This window comes from Gambusia affinis, linkage group LG02 (assembly GCF_019740435.1).
Source record: "Gambusia affinis linkage group LG02, SWU_Gaff_1.0, whole genome shotgun sequence".
Classification (NCBI taxonomy): Eukaryota; Metazoa; Chordata; class Actinopteri; order Cyprinodontiformes; family Poeciliidae; genus Gambusia; species Gambusia affinis.
The window spans coordinates 10,763,528-10,787,206 of record NC_057869.1 but is presented as its reverse complement, the minus strand read 5'-3'; the positions used below and the strand labels follow the sequence as shown (position 1 = coordinate 10,787,206).

Sequence of the window (23,679 nt, the reverse complement as noted above, 5' to 3'; positions counted from 1 at the left end):
TGAATGTTGTTTTTTTTTTTTTAAAGTTATAAGGGAATTTATATATTTATTACACAATCTGCTTGAGTGTTGTATCAATATAAATGTTCTACATAGCGATATCGGTATATCAGATTCTTTAGCGATAGAACAAAAAAGTTTCTCTTTCCTCCGATGAAAAGCAAAAAGATCAAGAGATGCATTTCTGCATTTGTCCTCCTAACACACATTGCACATTACACACAATTACATAAAATGATTTACCCATAAACCATGTAACGTTATCCCTGCAGAGAATTTGTGCTTAATCAGACCAAAATACGATTTAATCTGGTCCTGAATTATAACAAACAACCAGAGTGGTTTCTAAATGGGAAATATTTCATGAATAATAATATATGACGTAACCCGCAGCTCCACCAATCCGCTCCCTCCGTGCTCCCCGCTCCGAGGCGGAGGGAGGAATATTTCAGCCTTCAGAAGCAACCTTCAGCAGACAGAGAGGATCTACGATCAGATGTCAGGGAAACTGCATGATGCAGAACGTTACCGATGATGTTTGATCCGGACACTGACACGCATTAACGCTGATGACAGAGTGGGAGGATTGAATGGCCGAAAGATCCCGGAGCGCAGAGCTGCGTCAATAAATAATGTAAGCAGAGAAAGGATGGCTCTTGTGGGATGTTTACACCCCCCATATTTCACTGTTATGAAGCGCAGCTTCCTCGGAGCAGAGCTTCTGAACTGAATTGCAGGCAGCTAAAATGACTGCAGGTTGCAGAACCTCTTCTATATGTGTGTGTTGGTTTGCGCTGATGTTTACATTTCGACACGCAGGCCACGCATCACACTGCATTACTCACCAACCCCGTGTAGATGCAACGTGCGTTTCTCTCTCTCTCTTTGTGCACCTTTTGGGTTCATAGCTAATTGTGCTGTGTGACGACCGTTTTAAAACCCTAAAACCCTCACAAGAGTGTTGCATTCCTCGTTGAAAGTAATTGATAGTTAATTTATTTGCAGAGTAATTTTGGAGCGTCAGACTGCAGCTCCAAATGGTGCAATTCAGGAGTTCATCATTTGTAAACCCGTCCAGCTTCTCAGTGACCTCTTTCTCACCTCACTGTTAATAGTGTTGAAAAGTACGAGTTCATCTTAAGCTATAGAGAAGAAAGAGTGTCATCAGTTTATCGTGACTATGCTGTGATGGTGAATTAAAATGATGTTAAATTTATGTAAAGATCATTTTAAAGCATTCTGCAGGATAAAGACATATGCGGTTTGCCTGGTGATTGCCTATTATATAACAGAGGGACACTTTGATTGGCTGCGGAAGAGGGGTGTCCTGGAAGAGTGACCAAGGGTCTGGCTGTGTACAGCGCTAGAAAAAACTATTTGACCCCTCACAAATTGTTTTTTCCCTTTGCTTTTATTTTGCACTTATATGTTTCAGATAATCAAAGAAATGTTTGCGCCATGCAAGATAACCAGAGAATATGCATAATGCACTTTTAAAATGCTTATTTGGTTTATTAAGATAGAAAATTTTTCAAAGATTTTTTAAACAAACCAGAGCCTATGTGAAATGCTAATCAGCTTCAAAATTGGCTAATTTTGAAGCAAAGTTGTGCCATCTTTGGTAACAACTACCATCAAGCTTTTGGTTTTGATTGTTGTATTTCATTGTGGGGAAAATTTGGCCAAGAGAATTTTTTAAATTTGTTCTAATAGAGACTTTTCCTGTATGAAAGGTCTGCCACATCGTCTGGGACTCATTCAAATCCAGACTTTAACTAGGCCACTCCAAAACGCAGCTGTCTTTAGAGCCATTCAGAGGTGGACTCCCTTTTGTGCTTTGGATCATTATTTTACTGCATAAACCAGGGGTGCCCAAAGTCCATCCTGGAGGGCCGGCATCCTGCATGTTTTAGTTCTCTCCCTGGTTTAACACACCTGGATCTAATGATGGTTCGTTAGAAGGCCTAAGAAGAACATTGACTTGCTGAAAAGGTTGTTGGTACCGCCAGGGAGAGAACTAAAACATGCAGGACCGAATTTGGGCAAACCTGGTACAAACCAAGGACACTTGAGTTTTAAGTCATTAGTGGATGATTTCTGATCAAGAGGACAATTTATTGTTATATTAATAAGGCATGTTTACCATGTCTGGAAGAAGCCGGGACCATCATACAGCCACCTCCGTGCCATATGGTGCTCTTTTTCTGGAATTCTGTTAGTTTTATGATAATGTCATAGGAGAAAAAGCTTCCAACAGTTCCAACTGTTGACCTTTGGACTCTCTGATGGATGTTATTTTGTTGCTGGATCTTGATTATTGCCCTTAACCAAGACGAACTAGACCTTTTCCATGTTGTCTATTTGCGGATCATGTCTCTCGCCACATTGTTGTCACAAACACTTCAAAATGGAATAGCAGCTCTTCTAAATCAGAAAACTGGGAATGACTGTTTTTATGCTGCTCTTGTATTTCTTCAGATCAGGGACTGAGGAATTGCTTTTGAGATCATTTAGCCTACTTCCTGTCGGCAGATGGATCCTGATTTATTGATTCTACAGGAAACACAGCAAATAGCCCTTGGGATGAGGAATCAACCTCTTTCCAAAAATATGTTGGTTTTTTACTCTAGTGATTACGTTTCCTCATAATGCTAGATTAGTTTTTTCTCTTAAAAAATTTAATTATTGTTAAAATGCTATATGATGTGTTTATGCAGATTATCTTTGTCCAAAGTTGAAATGCATTGACTGACATATCTCAGACAAACAAGAACAGTTGATTGTCTAAAATGACAAATGGTTGTCATTTTAGACAAAACGCTTATTCACATTACTACAGAAACAAATACTAGTTTTGTCAGGACTGCAATTTGTAACAAGACAGTAAGTAAATACAGGGAGTCTAGTCAGTGGTGTAGTTAAAGTCTCAGTTAGCCTCAAACTGATTGCAGTTAGAGTTGCAGTTTATCAGGATCTGAAAGGCAGTTCGCCACTCCAATAGCTGTGCAAGATGGTGTTTATCTGTGTTAGTATATGAGTAGAGACATGCATGTGCACTCATTGGGCAATGTTGACAGTGAAAGCTGTGCATACATGAATGGACACATTATCAAGTTGTTGCTGCAGAGACAAAGACACTAAATGGACCAGGAAGTGAGAGTGAGGCAAACGATCAGTTACACAATCAGTGCCAAACAAATCCACTCCCAGTTGTTGAACGATCAGTCATGCCCAACATATCAGCATGTTTATCCAGAAAAGCGTTTCTTTTCCACACTAATGCAGCATCTCATGCCTCAAAAACATTGTGTTTTAAAAAAAATATTAGAACTAACTTTCCATTTTGACTTTAACTTGATGAAAAGTTGCAATACTCATAACTCAGCTGTTCATTGTTTTTTCTTCACCAGGATTTTGTCACAGTTGCTTTATTATAACAATCTGTGATGAGTAACTTGTTGGTCTGCTGGTCAGCAGAAGTTCCTCAAACTTTAATTCTTGTTAAAAAAAATCCTCTTCATCATAAGTCTTTCTCCGTGTCTTCTAGTAACATGATGTCCGTGGATGTTTATGTACATGCAACGGTATCTGAGTCATCACACCTACCACAGATATCACATATTCTTTATTCTTATGAGAGCTCTCTCCATTCTACTAATCCCTTTGTTACATTATACATAATAAATTTCACTCAGCTCTTTTTTGCTTTGTTCCTGCTATAGTTTCAGCAACTGCAGTTTATTTCATATTTTGTTTCCTGTGTGGGTGTTTGGTGTTAGTTATGTATTTCAGGATACATTGTGATAGATTCTTTCTTTCTAGACTAATAAGTAAAAAAATATCTAACATTTTTCTTTTTATTAAATCTCAATATCTTAAGGGAAAGTTACAATTTACACTTCGAGTTGAAGAAAATGTCCTATAAACAGGTTTTGTTATGTATTATTGTACACAGTGGAAAAATTATTTTAAATGCTCTCTGTTGCTCTAATCTCTAATAATACTCCATATTGCATGTTTATGTCTTTGCTTGCATCTGCAGCGAAGCTTTAGCAATTTTCAAAGATTTTAAGATTCTAGGATAATAAGGCATCTTCAGACTCGTAGAGGTAATCTTGTCCCTGATTGACCGTGAAGAAGCGGAAAAGACATTTGATAATTAAATTTTTAGCATCTTTATTGTGAGGCAAGAACATCTAGAAACAATATTTTCATGCACAGACATCAGTCAGATGAATAAACATACTCCTCACAAAGCAAGCATCCCAAGAATGAAGAAATGGATTTGAAAACATTGGGGTTTTTTGTAGGCAGAAACTGACTTAGACATAGGTCATTAGCATATTGATAAACTCAATTTGATATTGATCATTGAATAAAAATCAAAGGATTATTTATGCGTATCTTCATTTCCAGCTACAGACCATGAACTATGTGGGTCAGCTGGCGGGCCAGGTGTTTGTGCAGGTCAAGGAGCTGTACAGGGGACTCAACCCTGCAACGCTGTCTGGATGCATTGATGTCATTGTGGTCCGGCAGCCTGATGGCTCGCTGCAGTGCTCCCCGTTTCACGTCCGCTTCGGAAAGATGGGTGTGCTGCGTTCCCGTGAGAAAGTGGTAAGAGTCTCCCTGTTTAACATTCACCTCTAGTTGTGTTTTCTGTATGCTGTTTGTTAGAGGTGGTGTGTATAGGTACAAGTAATGTCACAGGATAAAAAAATGACTAAGCCAACAAAACAAATAAGATAAACAACAGTATACTTATGTTTATTTTATCATTTCTTTTATTGTCACAACATTTGCAGTACAAAATGTAAAAACAACTTCGACACTTTTTACTGTACATTTCTAGTAGCAATTTATCAAGCAATTAATTAACAAATTCCCAGCTGGATTATTTTCACTTATTTATTATTTTCAATTCTAATTTTACAAAGGCAAACTTCAATATATTTTACTGAAGTTTAATGTGATAGACCTATACTAAATAGTGCACAATTGTGAAGTTGGATATTAATGATACATATAATCCTTTTTGAAAATACAAATTTGAAAAGACGGTGGTACATTTGTGTTAAATCCCTCCCCTCTCTCCTTCCCCCAAAATAAAATTCATTGCTGTCAAGTGCCAATTCTGTGTGTAAGTCACCAAATTAAAAAATCTGCCTGTGAGTATTTTAATCTCATTATATGTCCAGCTATTCTCTGACAGTCTTAGGGGTTTTTTTTTTGGTTTTTTTTGTGCATTGGCAAAAAACAGCATAGTAAAGGCCAAGAAAGACACCAGCCAGGTGAGGAAAACAGTTGCAGAAAAGCTTAAAGCAGGATTAAGTTATAAAACAAGATCTTTGGACATTTCTGAGAACAATCCATTATTTCAAAACGGAGTACGCCACAAACGCAAACATTACATTATAATGGTTGCATCATCCCTCAACTAAAATTTTTATATTTCCATAGGAGCAAAGTAAATATCAGGGAGTTGTTTGGAACAGGCTGAAAAGGGTCAACACTTTTGTTTCTCATAGGTGGACATAGAGATTAATGGAGAGCCAGTTAGTTTGCACATGAAGCTGGGAGAGAATGGAGAGGCTTTCTTCGTCACAGAGACTGAGGACACACTGGTGAGTGATGATTTACAGATTCATTACTGCAGTTCAATAAACACCTGCAATTATAGCGCAGAACATAGTGTAACTTGTAGACGTAGGTTTTCCCTGCCTGAAATAACATACAGACGAGTGTGATTAGTTCCTGCCACCTTTTACAGTTTTAATTCCTACTGGTTTTACAATTCACTGTTTGATCTGTAACTACAACTTATTATTTTAACTGCCGTTCCTGCCCAGACAAGCCTGGAAAATCCAGAAATGCATCCTTGGGCATTTTGTTGTCTACATGAAGCTGCCAGAGAAGGGAAATCCTATCAATGACTATTTAACATATTTTTATTTGATTATTCTGAAATCTTTGACATGGTTTGTTTTGCTCAAATATGGTAAAGTTTTGAATTTTGTATCAGAAGCACTCCGAAGTATTGTTCTCACTTGTTCTCCCAAGTGAGAACAATAATATTATGTTGCTTACTCATTAGTTTAGATGGTGCTTTTGAATATCAGATGAGACATAAATCCACAAGCATACTGAGCAGATATTTTGAGATTTCTGGTGTGATTTAGGCTTTTTTGGTATTGTCTTCCTGGAAGAAATTACTCTAACTAGTAAGAAAGAATCAACAACTCAATCAAACTGGTTTATTTAAAAACACCCTAGAAACAATCCAAAATGTTATAAGATGTCACCCTGCTACAATCAATCTTTATGCTTCCTCAATACATCTCATATGTTTTATCATAAGTTTTATTTACTGTATGAATATCAAGGAAATAATTACATCAGCCTCAAACAAATCTATTTTTACATATGTATATAAAATGAGCAAAATGACTGTTTGAAATAAAAACATAGTCGATGAGTCACTGTAACGTTAGCATCACGCACCCAAAAGCTTTGTTCAGCAGTTTTGTGACCAGGGCAGGTCAGATGCATAAGAGAACAAAGCCACTGCCTGTGGCCACCAGGCCAGTAGGGGGCGACCGAGAGCCTTTGAATTCTCACACAGAAAAAAATGTCAGAACATATTTTGTGGATGCTTTTAGATTTTAGACAAGAAAAAGAAACTTTTGTGCTTGATTTTTATTTATTTTTTTCCTCAAAATATTAGATTTAAAAGAATTCTATATTTTTAACTAATTCTGATGAATCGTTAAAACATGTAACTTGTTTAGATTTTTAAAGAACTGACACATACTGTGTGTAAACATGCAATTTTACTTTGGCAGTGTCACAGTGTAATGCTTTGATTTTAGTTGATTTGAATAAATTCTACAGTTTTTCTTTACATCATTTATATCCTAAAAATTTTACCATAAGTGCAATTTATGATATTTAATTAATAGACAAAGGTTACTTGACCTGTTAACTCTAAAATACTTCCTAAATACACAAAGTGCATATAACCAAACAAGTTGATGCCCTGGCAATTAGTAAAATGTTGTCTTTTGGACAGTGGTGTTTAAACGTAAACGCTGCACAGTGCCCAGTTCAACACAGACCCGGGTCTGCCTTTGATAATGAGAGAATGTGTCTGGAAATGTAAGCAGGGCTTATTGCGAAAAAACCCCCAGATTCATTACTGAGAACACATTGGCACTTATCCACTTCGCTTTTAGCTATGTGGAATAACACAACAGAAAAAATACTCTAGCGTAATAACATTTTAGGTACGCTGTCACAAAGGAATCCTGTTACATGGAGGTATTTGTAGCTGTAATTCTGGCTTAACAGGAAATAGACTTAGCTGGAGACACTTGTGTTTACTTTGAAATACATTTTGAGTGAAAGACAATGAGTCATAGAGGTTAGAGAAGAGCGCTGGAGGTGGAGTTTGGCAGAGGGGCAGTGAAGAGGAGTAGCTACAACATTTCTGGAGGAAGAAGAAAAAAGGCAGCTCAACTCTACTAATGGGATAAACAAACGTGAGCAGTCACTATTACATTAGTGGCACCACGAGAAGTTGTCTGCTTCCTTGAATGCAGAATGATTTGAAATAGGCAATTATTAGAGGGGATGTGCAGCAAATCCTGATCTCATTCACATTCAGAGTGACTAAACTCTTCTAAAACTTAAGTTTTCTGTACATGGGTTTATATAGGAAGTGAGTTTGAACTTCTTTGTAAATAAACTGCACTATTCTGCTTGGACGTAGCTTTAAATCCTCTCCTGCACTCAGCCCTCCCTTTATAGAGTGGAAAACTGCCAGAGACCTATTTATAGTTCTGACCAATTCACTCTCTGGGCCTTATGTCTTCACGCACAGAAATTCGCTGGTCACTGATCTGTGCAGACAGGACAGACAGGGGGACAGAGGATCAGACAGACTGTACTGTACATAATCTAAAAGCGGATCATAGCTTTCTGTTACTTGAACAGGTTGAGGAACTTTTAAATTTACATATTTCATGTGTTTTCGTTCTGCCCTTTCCCCCAGTTCTAATCTAAAGTTTCACATGTTGAAGGAAAAAAATCTTTTTTTTAAAAGAACCATGTAGGATCAACCATAGACATCTTTTTCACTCCTACCCACCCTTTATCTACTCCTCTGGGTGTAAAGTTAAACTTTGGGACTTGTCAGGACTTATCCATTTGCAAATAATGTAGGCCCCTCTTGTGAAACACTGCTAACATTCCTGTAGTGCAAAGTGGAAACAAAAAAAAAACATAATTGAATGCGTCTCTCTATGTTCTTTTTGTCATTTTCTTAAGTATTTATATTATATGTCATTGACTTATATGACAAACCTATTTAATTAGCTTAAACTGTCACTTTATTATATAGCCTCATTTAAATCAAGTTTTTTATTAGTAAAATTTGAGCTGCCTTTGGAAGAAAGGCAGGAAAGTTTTGAGGATGGAAAATTAGAAGTGAATAAAAAGTCTGAACTCAAACTGGATCTGGACTGGATGCTCCCAGGAAGGACAGATGTCAGTGCAGATGTGTTTTATCCTTGCATTGTGTGCATACTGCTTCTATTCCGTTCCCAACTTAACGAGCTAGCCTGCACTACGGCATGTGTGCAGCCAAGCATGTGCCAGTCTGCACTTCATGTCCCCTATTTGTCTAAACCCCGCCCACCGTGATTTAGCTAATCTTGGCTCAAACTCTAAATCTCGCCGGATTATCTCAAATCCGGTGGTGAAAAAACGTCTCAGTCTCATCAACGAGTGAAAGCTTCTGCTCATTTGTTCTTTCACCATATGACAAAAATCATATTGGCCATAAAATAGAGTTCCAGAATAATTTCAAACATTTGCAGTTTCACATATATTGCAGCCTAGAGCATGATTTATTGTAGATTTTTAACACCTCATCAGTCTCTGTTAGCTATGGAATCGAAGACCTCAAATGATAAAGACATGCCTCCTGTCAACAGGAAGTGGTACCAGCCTACCTTGCAACTTCGCCCATCATGACAGTGGGGGAGGAGTTAATGCAGACCGAACTGGGCAGGGGTGCTTCTCACCATCATGGTACGCTTGGCTAAAAATAAATGATGGAATTTGTCATTTTGAGAAAAGAAAATATTTATGCTGCTCTCTTTTATCACACAGACAACATCCCCTGCAGCACACTTCCTGTCCAGAGCCTGGGGTCGCAAGGTGGAGCGACATTGAAGAAAAGGAGGAGGAGGAGGAGGAAGGCAAGGCCAGAAGGAAGAGGGGGAGCAGGAGGGAGGAGAGAGGACAGTGGGGAGGAGTTCTCAGAGGATGAAGACATGTTTACTATTGATCTGAGTTCGGATGAGGAGAAGGACGGGGACAGCAGCAGGTGTGTGTGGGGACATGGAGTCACTGTGGATCACACTGTAAAAAATGAATTTAGGGGGTTATCAGATTAACAAAGGAATATCGTGTACTTTTAACTAAATAATTTTATGTTTCAAACAAAAACGTGATACAATCATGTTGGATAAACAAAAAATTCAACAACTTCACGTTTATGAAATTTAATCATGTTGAGATAACATGGTTCATTATAGTCAGACTGATATAGTGCTGAAGCCGAGTGAGATCACGGGATATCACGCGAGTTCACGTGAGTTCATGCAAGACAATCGTTTTTATCTCAACTTGAATAACGTATTCAAGTTGAGATAATGTGATTCAATTTAGCCAGATTCATTTCCCTCCGAAGAGGATCTAGCGAGATCAGGGGATCACGAGAGATTATGCAACATAACTGTTTTGCGCCTGGGAAGACTTCAGAGTGGTTTTAGTTACACATTAAACTATAGATATTTGTTTTTCTCTGCAGGGCACTATTGGCATTTAAGAACTGCACTGAAACAGTGCAGTTCTTTCTTTCAGCATTTAAGAACTGTAAAAAAAGTCTTTTTTTAAAAAAATACTTTTTTTAAGAAAAGTCTTTGAATTAACGTAATCAAATCATGGAAAGGATTTCCACACGATTAAATAGCTTTCTTTCAGCATGAAGCGTGTTTGTTGAGCTAACTTAATTTTTATGAGTTGGATCAACTTAATAAGTATGGTGAAGGTATCATTGTAACATAAGATGGTTTAGCACACTGCACGTTTGGAGGCCTTAGTCCTCGACGCAGACGTTGCTGGTTCAACTCCCGGTCCTTTGCTGCATGTCCTCATCCTGTCTGGCTACTGTCTCAAAAAAATACGAGCCACTAGCACTGCAAAAACTCTTTGGACAAAAAAAAAAAAAGTTGGTTTTAACTAAATTGCCATTAATATTGGTCAAGTAAATTATTTGGTCCAAAACGTTACATTGGGTCCAACTATAGTAAATGAGTTCAAACAACCTTAATAAATTAAATTGAGCCAACACATTTGCTTTAAATTGGAATAACCATAATATATTAAGTTCAGCCAAAACTTAGTAGAATAACCGTAATAAAATAAGTTTAGCCAACTCATTTTATTTAAATTAGAATAACCATAATATATTAAGTTCAGCCAACACTTTGATTTAGAATCAACCATAGAATAACTATAATAACATAAGTTGAGCCAACACAATTGCTTTACATTGGAATAACCTTAATAAATTAAGTTGACCTAACACATTTGCTTTAAGTAGGAGTAACAGAATTACATGGTGCTGAAATAAAGCAAAGTAATCAGGTGGAAAACCTTTCCATGATTTTTTTATGTTCATCCAAAGAGGTATTTTTTTCAGTGCAGTTATGCCCACTTGGTTCAGACACAAAGTCCCATTAAACCAGCAGTTTCCACTTTTCTTTTAAGACTTTGAAATGTGCTCATGCAAAATTCCCCTTAAGATCAAGAAAAGAAGTATTACAATTTTCCACACCTTTTTTAACACTGAGCTAAAGAAAATTCCCTTGAACAGTTTTAGCTTTCATATCTTTTATATAGAGAAGTAGTCATTAAATCAGTAAAGAATAATACCTTTTGTTGTTACCGCCTGCTGTCATTTTCATTTCAACAGAATTAGTCATTTAGAAATAATCCTGGACTTAACTTGTAACACGTCAAGCCTGCACCTGCCAGTGTTTACTTTAGAAATGTTTTTTTGAAGCATCTTAATTTATTGAATTCACTCCAAGGATTAGTCCTGCTCTCACGATATTCTCCGTCTCTTTTACATTGTTGATCACTCACTCACTGGCCGCCCTTACTGCAATGGTCTTAGGCCATTTTTAGAAAGTCCAACCACAACTGTGAGTTGGGAAAATTTCCAAATCCCTTAAAGACATGAAGGAATGTGTGTGTATTAACGGTTTACTTCTCCTCTGACTTAAAGTCACTCATTGCCGTTTTTAAATGCATGGATTCAATTAAAAGAGACTAGTTTTATTTTCAGAGTAAAAACACAATAATATTTCTTGCAGTGATAATAGCTCTCGATCTCTTGAAACATTTGTGGACAAAATCAGTTTGGGTGCTTATTCCTGCATGCGTGTGTGTGTTTGTGACCAGACCGGCTTACAATGATCTGGATCCTACAACCAATAGCAATTCATACCACATGACTGAGTGGACTGAATCACAGAGGTATCACTTTGACACAAATCTCCCAGGCATCCACATTTTATGTATGTCCTGCCATTTTATGCTTCTTTCAAGCAGTTTTTTTTTTTTTTTTGTTGACAACATTTATGTTTAGCCTCAGTTTGCTTTAGCTTTTATGATTCTCATTTTCGTTTTTTCTTTTCTTGTGTGTTTTACATTCACCCGATGAAGTAACGTGATTAAGAAGACTCTCTCCATCCATCCATCCTTTGGTCTGTCCATCTCTTGTCCTCAGAGCACGACTCGCTGTTCTTCCCTTGCAGGGTATCTTCTTCAATTTTTTTTTGAATAGGCATTTCAACTAAGAAATGAAAATACTGAAATTGATGTGCAATAAATCAGCTTTTGTACAGATTTGAAGAATATGCTGTTTTCTTATATTATACAACAGTATATTAGGCTTGGTCTTAATTTTGTTTCTTGTGAAATGTACTTCTATAGCAGTCCAGATGACTCGGCATCATCAACACCGAAAAGTGACTCAGAACTGACCAATCAGATGAATCCTGAAATACTGTGGACCTGGGGGGAGCTGCCACAGGCTGCACAGGTATGCACACACTGACTTGTTTTTTATTTATCTATATTCACAGAAAACAAAACACACCCTGTCATATTTAGACTTATACAGTCTTAAATACAGTTTTAAAGTCTATCTGTGGAGGGAGCAAAAGGTTAGATTAAACACTTGCAGCTCCTCATAAAAAATAAATGGTTATAAGATAAATGGAAACATGGAAAAAGAAGAAAAGCAGTTATAATGAATGTGTATATATATAAATTAAGTTCAGAATGCCGTTTTGAATAAGTTTTTACACTCCTTTTACATTGTTGTATTGTTTTTTTGGAGATATTTTCTTATTTCCTGTCAGAATCAAATGTCCTGCTTGAATAGAAATCATTTAAAGTCTAAATCAGCCAAGGATGTGAATAATCTTGGGCAAAGCCTCATATCTACAGCATCAGTGGCGTATTCATAGCACTATAATTCCAGGAACCAGTGAGCAGAACTATATATTTTTGCTTACTTGCTTTATTTAAATTCAAGCTTTAACTCTGAACAGCTTGCTTGGGTATTTCTACAAACAAATTCATATTTAAATAGATACAAATAGGGATTATCAGATAATCAGCAGGAAGAAAGTTTCAGCTACTCAGCAGGAACAGTTTGTCTCTACACTGATTAAACTTACAAGTTTGGGCTTTAGAGGGAATGCAGTAATATGAAACTGGGAACAAAAACACCCCCCACAAACTCCAGAGTGAGAAATCTTCTTTTTTTTCCAGCCATCCTTCCTCGCTTCTCGTCAGAAGCAGGACTCGGCTGGAGCAGTCTCCATCCCGCTGACTGCAAGCAGCCACTTCAGAGCCATCACGGGCACGGGGTCAGGCCCGCAGGGTCCCTGTGGCTCAGACTCAGCCCAGATCACTGCTGCTGATGCGACAATGGACATAGAAGGAAACAGCTGTGAGCCCAGGCTGAAGTTACAGATTACATCTGAGCAGAACTCTGGAGAAGAAAATGGTAAACAAAAAGTTGGTTTCTGCAGTGGGATAAAAATAAATATGTCAGTGATTAAACCTTTGAAATGATTGTGATATTTTGGTTACTGAACTTCTTTGAATTTAAGCAGTCAAATGGTGCCATGCAAAACATTTCAAAAGTGAAATATATATGCTTTTATTTTATTATTTTATTATATGTCAGTTAACGAGGCGTAAACTCAATTTAAACTTTACTGACCTCTAGTGGCTATCTTATACCTCGTTATGTAGTATCTCCACTGAATGCCAAGAGTAAAATTAGAATTTGTTGAAATATATATGTATATAATTAGTCATTTATTCTGGTGTGTTTGAAAATTTGAGGCTTGTTGTTCTCGTCTTTATGGGGTTGTGATTGTGAAATGCTAGTTTGGGATAAAAAAATGTTGGATCAAAAACCTCAATGCTAGCTTTTAGAAAGTTTCTGTCACTGGCCTGCGACGGTATCACTAGTCACAGTTATGCAGGTTTTGGTAAATGTAGTTTCATTTGCTTGTTTTCATCCTTCAGTTGGTGTCTGTTGTTTTTTCCCATGTAGTCAAAGAGGCTGACAATGTTGGCCAGTCACCTATGGAGGAGGAGACAACTTGTTTGATGTCTCTAAAGTCTCTCCCCGGTCATCTAAATGAAGAAAGTTACAGAGGAAATCCTGTCAGAAATTCTGATTCACCATCAAAGAGGAAAGGTAGTGGCTGCCTTTTGTATTGCCATAAACAATTCAAATACCATATTTTTGTAGGTGCTATAAATAAATAAAAAAAAACATAATTTTATCTTGTTTAGAAAAAAGAAGCCAGCATCTGGGGGCTGATGGTGTTTATCTGGATGACATTACAGAGCTGGAGCCTGAAGTTGCTGCGCTCTACTTCCCAAAAAGGTACATTTTCATCAGGTGCTGATAGTCTGTCCGATATCCAACCTATTTCATTTTTGACACTCTTGTTTCAGTAATCGGTAAACTTCAGTATATTTTTTTAGCAATAGGACTTCACATTTCTACATGTTTGCATTATTAACACATTTTGCTAAGAAATTATTGTTGTGAATTCCATTTTTTTACATATACTCTCAATCTTGTAGGCTATATAGTAGTATGACGGGGATACTATAATCAATTTAACAATAGTTTTACAGAAAAATCATTTAAAAATAATTTAAAAATCAATCATGCTGAGACTGCATGTGTCTTTCTTGTCAGTGATGGAGGAGGCAGCTCTATGAGGGGGGACTCAGACATTATGATGGACGTGAGGAGCACCAATCAGTCTCCTCAGTCAGTGGGCAGCAGCGGCGTGGACAGCGGAGTGGACAGTTTGTTGGACCAGATAGCCGACCTGCCTCATGTTGCCATCTCTTTGTGCGGAGGACTGTCAGACAACAAGGAGATCACGAAAGGTAGAAAAATTAACATTTACTGTTCATCACGGTTTCTTTCAAAAAATAAGGCGACATTCAGAAATGTTCAACTGAAGTTGAGAATATTCTGTATGCTTTTTGCAGAAAAATATTCTTGTGTTAATTACTTTGTCTTAACCCTGTTTCTGTTCATCCTCTTCCTATATTGTGTGTGTTTTTAAAACCACAGAGCAATTCCTGGATAGAGCAGTTTCTTACCAGCAGTTCTCAGAGAACCCGTCTATTATAGATGATCCTAACCTGGTGGTCAAAGTTGGAAACAAGTATGCATTGCTCTTTCAACAACTATTTCAACTTACAAATGTTTTTATTTGACAAGCACTGGCTTTATGTTTCTTTTGGGTAAACATGAATAAAGATGTCAAAATAGTCAGCCATCATATCTGGGAGACACTATTTTTCAAAAGTGTGTTAATATTTCTGACATCTTTAAATAAATACCCACAGCTAATAATTAAAAAAATAAATAGTAATTTATTTTGAAGTGTAACTCTTAACTGTGAATTGAAATTTTCAGAAATTATAACCCAATTATTTAATATCCTGAGGATATATTTATATATATATATACACCGTATATTCTTTTACCTAAACTAAATAAGATTTTTGAAATGTTCTTTATCGCCCTCTGTGGTGCGTTATAGGTACTACAACTGGACCACGGCTGCTCCTGTTATGCTGGCTATGCAGGTCTACCAGAAACCCCTGCCACAGGTAAGAGCAACACAAGGTTAGAAAAACAAGATACCCCATTTATTTACCATTGTAAATGCTAAGGAAAGTAATACATATAATTTTATTAAGATGTAATCTCAGTGGTATAAAGTATTTTTCCTTCTGTCATAGCATCAGTTAATTATTTTGCTAGTTTGGGTCATTTTGCTAACATTTTTTGCACAGATTTTGTTGCAACCTTCTGCATTACATGTCACTTGTGTACGCCCAACATTTTGCCTCTGCATATAAAACTTTTTGCTTTTGCTGCGGTTATTGTCAGTATAAAAACAAAAAATTAACGCATGATTGCAGTCATTTCTCGCTCTCAAATACAGTGATTTCATCTTAAGTGACATCAGTCCTAGGCAGTTGACGTGAATAATTTGGTTTTAAATATCTGGCATTACCCCAAGTGCTTTGAACTATTATTAAAAAATCACATCAGTAATCCTTATACAGCAGTATAATATTGCTTTAAATCTGTTGCCCTAGCACTGAAATAACGTCATGTCTTTATGCTCCTTCTTTTTTCCCCTTCATTTACATAATTTCTTCACTTACCATCAAATTGGCATTTGTGCTCACCAAGTGCTGGTGTCTGAGTTATGTTTTTTCTGTTTTTGGCCTCTTCTCATACTGCTTCCCTGGTCTGTTTGGCTCCGCCACTTCAGAGCCTGTACGAATTTCAGCTGTTTTCTGGCTGTTGATCAGAGCATGTCTTTTCTTGTCTGATTCTTTTTTCCGTGTTGCTCTCCGACCTTTTCTTTTCTCCTTGCATGGCTGTGTGCTAGTCCGGAATCTTTTCTTGCTCTCATTCCTATGCTTGTTAGTTCTGAGTTACATTTCCAGTCATTTTTGAGTTGTATGGCATAATTTTCCTCAGGCCTCAGTGGAGAATATCATGAAGGACAAAATGCCTAAGAAAGGAGGACGCTGGTGGTTTTCATGGAGACGGAGGAACAGTGACTCCAAGTCGGTCAGTCCGCAGACGGACACATTATTCTTTTCTTATTAGTTTTGGGGAAATAATGTCAACAGGATCAGAGGATAATATTTCAGCTTACTGAGTAAGTTCTGATCTCTTTGCCCTTCAGGAAACAGCTGCAGAAATGGGAGACAGAGAAGATGGCTCTCTCACTTTGACCTCAGTGAACGGGTGATTTTTCCCATCTAATGACATCATCACTTTTTTCTCTCACTTTCAAATCAGTTTTCCTGTTTTACTAACGGAGTGCCTTGAATATCCTAGTTTGAAAGATGACTCCTCTTCAAGTGATGAGGACCACACTTCATGCAATCAGATGTCAGATTCCTTTCAGCCGGAGCCTGTTTTAAACTCCGCCAGTGTGTGTTATAAGAAGACTCTACGGCTTACTTCAGACCAGCTGGTACAATATTTATTCCTACATCTTACGTTAATCAACCTAATGCTATAAAGCTGTATGGCTAAGAGCCCATCAGGCCAATACTCTAGCACAAATGAAACAGAAGTTTGTTATAGAGCTATTTTCAACAGATTAATTTAACATTCAGGGCTAAAATCTTTAGTTTGAACACAGTAAGTTCGCTGTATAGTCAGACAAACCAAGTTCAGGGCTCAGCAGTCTTTACAACCCATATGACCATTTTTGCTCCTGATGTTATGAGATTAAATTTAAGTAAAATCATGCAGTTTACGACCATCTGAAGAAAATATTTTTCCTGCATCAGTGTGATTTGCTAGTGGAAAGACTGCAAAACTGCGCCATTATTTAAAAACCTGCTTGTTTTAAAATTATTATTGGCCACAGCTGTACAGTCAGTGCTGAAGGCCCCCCACAAATATCCATCTCTGGATCTCCAAGTTTAGGACCTCGACTGTACTAAATGTTTGGGATCCCTATGCAGAGGACATAACACTAAAGAAATAATTTCTAGAAATGCATTTACTCTTCTTTGTCCTGTGCTTTGCATAACTTCCAGAATTGTGGTGCATTTGTTTTTATAGGTTAGCCTGCAGCTAAAGGAGGGGCCCAATGAAGTGGTGTTTAGTGTAACCACCCAGTATCAAGGCACCTGCCGCTGTCATGGCACAATCTATCTTTGGAGCTGGGATGACAAGATTATCATCTCAGATATAGATGGAACCATCACCAGGTAAGACGCAGCAGGTTATCTGCCATCAATAATAATTTCGGGCCTATTACCAGTAGATGGCAGGTTTTCCACGAGTTATTTCTCTGTAGAGATTTGTTTAACCCTCGTCAATCCTACCATTCTGTTTACTCCCCTTGTCCTACGGGTCAAAAATAACCCGCCCTAACAAAAGCCCCAAAACAAAGCAAATTAATTAAATTTTGAATCCAAAATCTATTCTGCATGATCAAACAATCTGATATTTATCAATTCAACTCAATTTGATTAATTTTTTATCATGTATTTTTGTTGCACAATACAAAAAGACAATGAACAGTATTACACATTTTTTACTTTTTACCACAAACCAAGTTTGTAGCAGTTTTCTTTTACACAGTAAAGGTTTATTATTGTAATTATATAAATGTGAAGTTTTTACTTCTGAATTAATTATGCTGAAAGGGAACAAAAAAGTCAACAATTTGGAATGTTTTAGTCAACGGTTCATTCCAAAATATTTCTTTAGGTAGTGAATTACTAAAATATCTCACAAGAAAACAAAATGTAGCTTGATTCTTGTGAACAATTTAACATCAGCTCTTATGTTGTGCCTCATAATTATATGAGATGTTCAACACAAGTACATCTTCTGCTCAACATAAAGTGTTGAAGATAAGGTGAAGAAAATCTTCACGAGATGATGATCATCTCATGAAGATGTTCTTGTGCTGAGCATCCTCAACACAAGATGAACAGAAGATGTTCAATATAAGGCGTTCTACATTAGGTGTAGAAGGTGTTGAACTTATAAGATGTTCTGATGTTGAACATCTTCAGCATAAGCCGAAGAACATCCTGTCCTTCCTACCCCACGTTGAACATAAGATGAATAACATCCCCATGAGGTGGAGATGTTCTTCATCTTATAAAGATGCTCTGATGATAAACATCTTCAACATAAGACAAAGAACATCCTATGCTTAACTCCCCAGGTTGAACATAAGATGAAGATCACCCCACGTTGAACACAAAATGTTCAACACAAGATGCTCAAGAAATTCTTGAAACAAGAAACCAACTAGCGGTACTCAGATTCAGCATACCTTCATATCCTCTATACCTAATTTGTTTTTATTATGTCTGAGATTGTTTTCTGTTGTGTTTGGGAACTTGTGTGATGTGGTGAGCTGCAGGTTGAGAGGGCAGGTGCAGGTAAAATGCAAGTTCATTTTGAACACCAATCCAGTTTCTTTGATGTGTGTGTGGGGTGGTGTGTGTGTGTGTGTGTGTATATATATATATATTAGAGAGAGTTTGTGTGTGGCCTTTGAACTCTTTTTCTGGTGTTTAAATGCTTTTCTAATTCACGGGTCCAAAATGACCCATAAAACAATTCTTGTCCCCTAGTGTTTTTACAGCCCACATGGAAATATAAACAAAAACAAAGTATCACTTTTTCTAATGACAGGGTCAATTTAGGAAAAGTCATAAAATCTCAAGTCGGAAAAAGATGGTTTAAGTTATTTTTTCTACAGCTAAACATGCTAGTGGGTCACCTTTGACCCACAAGACAACAAAAGGGTTAATGCAGGTTTGTTGTGCAAAGTTTGAGTTTAATCACTTTTGTGTCTGTGTCACGATGTGCTTCAGGTCTGATACTCTTGGCCACATCCTTCCCACTCTGGGTAAAGACTGGACCCACCAGGGTATTGCACGGCTCTACCACAGAGTCAGCCTGTGAGTCTTGCCTAACAATTGTCCGTTTTGTCGTTAGGTGTGCACTTAAGTCATGTGACTTGGAATTGAATGAGACTTCAGTCACAAATGTAATGATGTTTGACTTGATGAACTCAAAAAAGACGTTGAACTTGACTCAAACCTCCAGAACAGTTGGTTATGACTTGAGCTTGGACATGAGCCATTTCACTAGAAAATACTGAATGCCAAACTCAAACTGTTACTTGGAATTGCACCTGGTATGCTACAATGGAACGCCTGGCACACAATCCAGCTGCAGCGCCTCTCTGGCCATTTGCCAATATTTCTTCCTCCAGTTCCTGCCACTAGCACGCTTCATGCTCCATGTTGTTTACCTACACTGCAAATGTAAACACTCTGCGCTGTGAGCCTGAACCAAAGTCAGCCAATTCAGCAGCAATAATCATGGCTAATTTAATTAACTTGATCAGAAAGTTTACTTGTTTAAATAATTCTACTTGCTGTTCTAATGATGTGATACTTGATATTGTGAAAACAGATGGCAAGTGATTAAATGGGAAATAATCTTAATTTTGCATACAAATAACTGTTTTCATTATTTCAGAAGCACAGTTGTGATGACATGCTTAAGAGGGATAGAAAGGGAGTTTCTTATAGAGATGGAGGCAAATTTCAAGGCATCAAAATGATGCAAAGTGAAATTTCTTTTAAGATATTTTTGGTACACACAGCAATTAGTTACTTGATTGTGCTATAAAATGCCACTATGTGCCAGCATATACTTAATACCTCCTATTTAATATTTTGATATAAAGAGTTTTTGTTTTTGTACTTTATACTATGTTTTGTAACTGAATCATCTTTTTTTTGTCACAGAAACGGGTATAAATTTATGTATTGCTCAGCTAGAGCGATTGGCATGGCTGGGATGACGAGGGGCTACCTGCACTGGGTTAATGAAAGAGGAACCATGCTGCCTATGGGCCCGGTTCTGCTCAGCCCCAGCAGCCTCTTCTCTGCCTTTCACAGGTCAGTTACACACACATGACTGGACTCAAGTAATCAGCAAAATGTACAGTCATATTTAATATATATTGTTATTATTCAGTGGCTCAATTCCCTGAAACACAATACACAGATTTCATCATGTGCAGCACTTTGAATTAGCTTGTTGCTAAAATGTGCTCTACAAATAAACTTGCCTTGCCTAGAATAATTACACACAGAGGGTGTTCAAGCCTTCATTGCTGTTAATTATGATAATTTTCCACTTGCAGGTAATGAAAACACAACATTTAAGATTAGAATATTACGTCAGACCAATAAAAAATATGCAGCAATGCAGTCTTTATGAAAAGCATGTTTAATACCTGCCTAATAATTGTTGTGTTTTAAAGATAATCCAGTCCATCAGAACATAACATTTAATTTATTGAATAGGACTGTATGTACAGTTTATAGGCCAGCAAGTATTTGAAATACAATATTCCATCAAAACTCTGTGTTTTCAGGGAGATTATTGAAAAGAAACCAGAATTGTTCAAGATTGAGTGTCTGACGGACATCAAGCATCTTTTTTACCCGAACACTGAACCTTTTTATGCCGCCTTTGGGAACAGAGCCACGGTAATAAACCTGAACACACACCACCACAAACTGTGTACAACAATGTTCTGATTACACTGAGAACTCTCGATGTCAGCTTTGAGTCAAGTTTCAATTGTCAAAATATCTGACAAGCACAATGAAAGCAAATTTTGTTAGTTTTTGTATTTTGACGAAAGGAATAAAAGTTTTGGTGCTGATTGTGAATGTTTGATTCCAGGATGTGTATTCGTATAAGGAAGTCGGCATTCCTCTGAACAGGATTTTCACTGTCAACCCAAAAGGAGAGCTAATACAGGAGCATGCCAAAACAAACATTTCCTCGTAAGTAATACACACTGTTTATTTCTACTTTCCATTAATGTGATTTCACTGAAAACACTCTTACAGTCTTACGCTTTAAAAAATAGATCTTGGTTTTATGGCTGCGTCTTTGTTTCTTTAAGATTTGGACGCCTGTGTGAGACGGTGGACCACGTGTTCCCAGTCCTGCTTCACAATGAGGACGCAGACATCCCCTCCTCTGAGGGTTTTGATCAAAACACTGGCTGGAGGAAACAGTTGCTTGATAGCAGTAGCCATGAGGATAATGAGTCTCTGCCTATTGAGACAAATTGAAGAAGAAAAAAAAAAAAACATCGGATAAAGAATCTTCAAGACTGCAGCTTTGGCTTGTCCTGTTCATCCCAGGTTCACATCTGAGCTCAGATGTGAAAATTAGGCTACCAAAAACTGTGGTGGGAACCGTCCTGAGGATGTTTCTTTAAAAATGGACGATGAAAACAGTTCCTTGTGACTTCTCATGTAAAATAAATGAGAACAGAATAGAACAGAACAGAACAGAAACATGTAAACAGAATAACTAAATACGTGCAAAGTGGAAATAATAATTAAGGGAAAATAGGGACTCATTTTCAGGAAAAATAATTGTGGAAAAGGAAGGTTTTGGGAAAAAAGACAGAAAAATGAACCTGATACATTTCAACAAAAGGTTGAGAGTTCCTCGTTAAGTAAAATCAACACATGGTTTAAAGCACATATGTAGAAGTGTACCATCTCACACATAGACCACAATCAAGGAAAATGTTTACCTGCTCTTTTCTTCAGTCCCACAGACCTTTTCATTTAGACTAACAATAACAACCAATACAGCTGAATAATAAAACTACATTTTCTATGTTATGATGTAATATGTAACTTTATGTTTTTATGCAGTATTTATTTCTCTGTCTTCTTCAGGAAAGAATATTGACATTTCCACTCAACACTAACAACTTACCACCAAATGTTATGCAGACACAAAATGCAGTTCAGTGTGACCTCATGCAACAGCCATCCAAGTTATGCAAAAAAAACAACAAAAAAACAGGTATTGTTTTTTATGACAACAACCTCCTCTGCAAGTGCGACTAAAATTTGTGGTATTTTGACCGTGCTACTGTGACAAATTTGTCTAGTTTTCTGTTATTGTGTTCAATGCAGGACAATGCAAACAATATTGTGTAACGTGTGGTAACTTGTGAGAATGTAATATATAAATTACACAATATTCTAATAACTAATGTTGATCAATGCAATTTTTTATGTTTATGTAGGACTGAGTAAATGTAGAGTTTTGTAATGCTGTGTAAATAGGCAGAAAAGTAAAACCAGGTATGATGCTTACCCATCCTGTTATTGTTAAAAACAAACAGTGCATATTTTCGTGTCAGCATTTCTTTTCCGTTCTTTCATTTGTATGTATGTGATGCAGAAGCCTTGCTTCATGTGGAGCTCAAACAGGGAGAAAATCACTGTAAATAATGTAAATGTTGTTTGATAGACTACCCAAAGTTACAAAAGATTTTTAGATGTTGCGCAGCATACAACATTTTTTTTCTTTTATTGTATGTTCTTTTATTTTTTGAAACTGGTTCTCATTCAAAAGCAGCTATTTAGTACATTGTGGAAGCCACTTTTGAGTAAAGCTCCAGTATTTTAACAAACGTATTGACATTTCCTATTGTTCTTCTGGCCTCTAGTTATACATCTTTATAAATCAACTTTATAAAATAAAATCACAGTATTTTTTCTTTCTTTTACATTTATTACTATTGTTTAGTAAAAGATTAGAAAGGATCCAGACAATGGGTCTCCCAGCTGATCACGATTATGTTGTGTTGTAGTTTAGTAGTTGTACGAGCAGCTTTAGGTCTGATGCTGTATTAATCAGGAATTTACCCTTTAAGTTAAATGAAATATTAAGTATCAACGAGGCATGTGGTGTATGAGCCGTTTGAATGTTTAAGATCAAATAATATTCACATTTTAAAGATCTGCTTTACTTTTAGAAAGTGGAAAAACTTAATTAAATCAGTTATTACAACTTATCAAATTAACCTGTAATTGTCATGTTTTAATTCTTTCTGTGAAAGATTCTTTAAAAGTACTTAAAACAAGTAAAAAAAAAACAGCGGTTTTACTCAGTGTCGTGAAAACTGTTCTTTGCAGTCTAAAATGTAGAATAAATAATTTTCAGAAAACTATCGTTCCAACTTGTGTGATTTATTTAAGCATGAATATTGAATATTCTTTTTACCTTCTTAATGGAGCCTTCCTCACTTTTGCTGGATTCATATAACTCAAATCTGCATTAATCAGTGCTGAGAAGCAAAATATGATGTTTCTGTAAATGCATTATATAGACCTAAGAGAAAAAGAAACATCTGGTTCACGCCTGGAAACAACACATTCTTCTAAATCCGTGCTATCCTCTTTAAAGTCCCTTGCCTTTGGTGCTTTTACTTTCCCACGCTACTTCTGCATGCATTAGCATTTCTTTACGCCTCATGAGTAGAGAACCTCCAGAGTGAACAGATGTATCAGTTTTCCAAAAACAGGAAATCCTCTCTTGTTGCTTTGTACTCTCACAAACTATTTCATCACCTTCTCCTTTAG

General features: G+C 36.9%; 1 protein-coding gene across 3 annotated transcripts; it reads left to right on the top strand.

The window, feature by feature from the left end:
- The first annotated feature begins 438 nt into the window (after window positions 1-438).
- Window positions 439-23,264, top strand: lpin1a (lipin 1a). 3 transcript variants are annotated; one of them, XM_044139115.1, is made up of 24 exons: window positions 440-634; window positions 4,417-4,617; window positions 5,529-5,624; window positions 8,994-9,090; window positions 9,172-9,388; window positions 11,533-11,607; window positions 11,797-11,889; window positions 12,067-12,175; window positions 12,913-13,150; window positions 13,709-13,855; window positions 13,954-14,047; window positions 14,369-14,565; window positions 14,756-14,849; window positions 15,231-15,300; window positions 15,893-15,979; window positions 16,187-16,279; window positions 16,398-16,459; window positions 16,553-16,691; window positions 17,291-17,439; window positions 19,069-19,155; window positions 20,014-20,166; window positions 20,649-20,763; window positions 20,963-21,066; window positions 21,189-23,264. In XM_044139115.1, exons 2-24 carry the CDS (start codon window positions 4,426-4,428, stop codon window positions 21,358-21,360), a joined length of 2,880 nt encoding a protein of 959 aa, XP_043995050.1. In that variant the 5' UTR covers window positions 440-634; window positions 4,417-4,425; the 3' UTR covers window positions 21,361-23,264. The 3 variants fall into 3 exon arrangements, with proteins under 3 accessions (XP_043995068.1, XP_043995050.1, XP_043995059.1); XM_044139133.1 differs by lacking the exon at window positions 11,797-11,889 and having other exon boundaries at window positions 439-634; XM_044139124.1 differs by lacking the exon at window positions 15,893-15,979 and having other exon boundaries at window positions 442-634; window positions 21,189-23,258.
- Window positions 23,265-23,679: the final 415 nt, after the last annotated feature.

Coding starts and splice junctions, on each gene's coding strand:
- lpin1a (XM_044139115.1), top strand. CDS start 4,426: ATGAACTATGTGGGTCAGCTGGCGGGCCAGGTGTTTGTGCAGGTCAAG. Junction 13,856..13,953: donor TTCACCATCAAAGAGGAAAG/GTAGTGGCTGCC, acceptor TATCTTGTTTAG/AAAAAAGAAGCCAGCATCTG. Junction 15,980..16,186: donor GCTCCGCCACTTCAGAGCCT/GTACGAATTTCA, acceptor AATTTTCCTCAG/GCCTCAGTGGAGAATATCAT.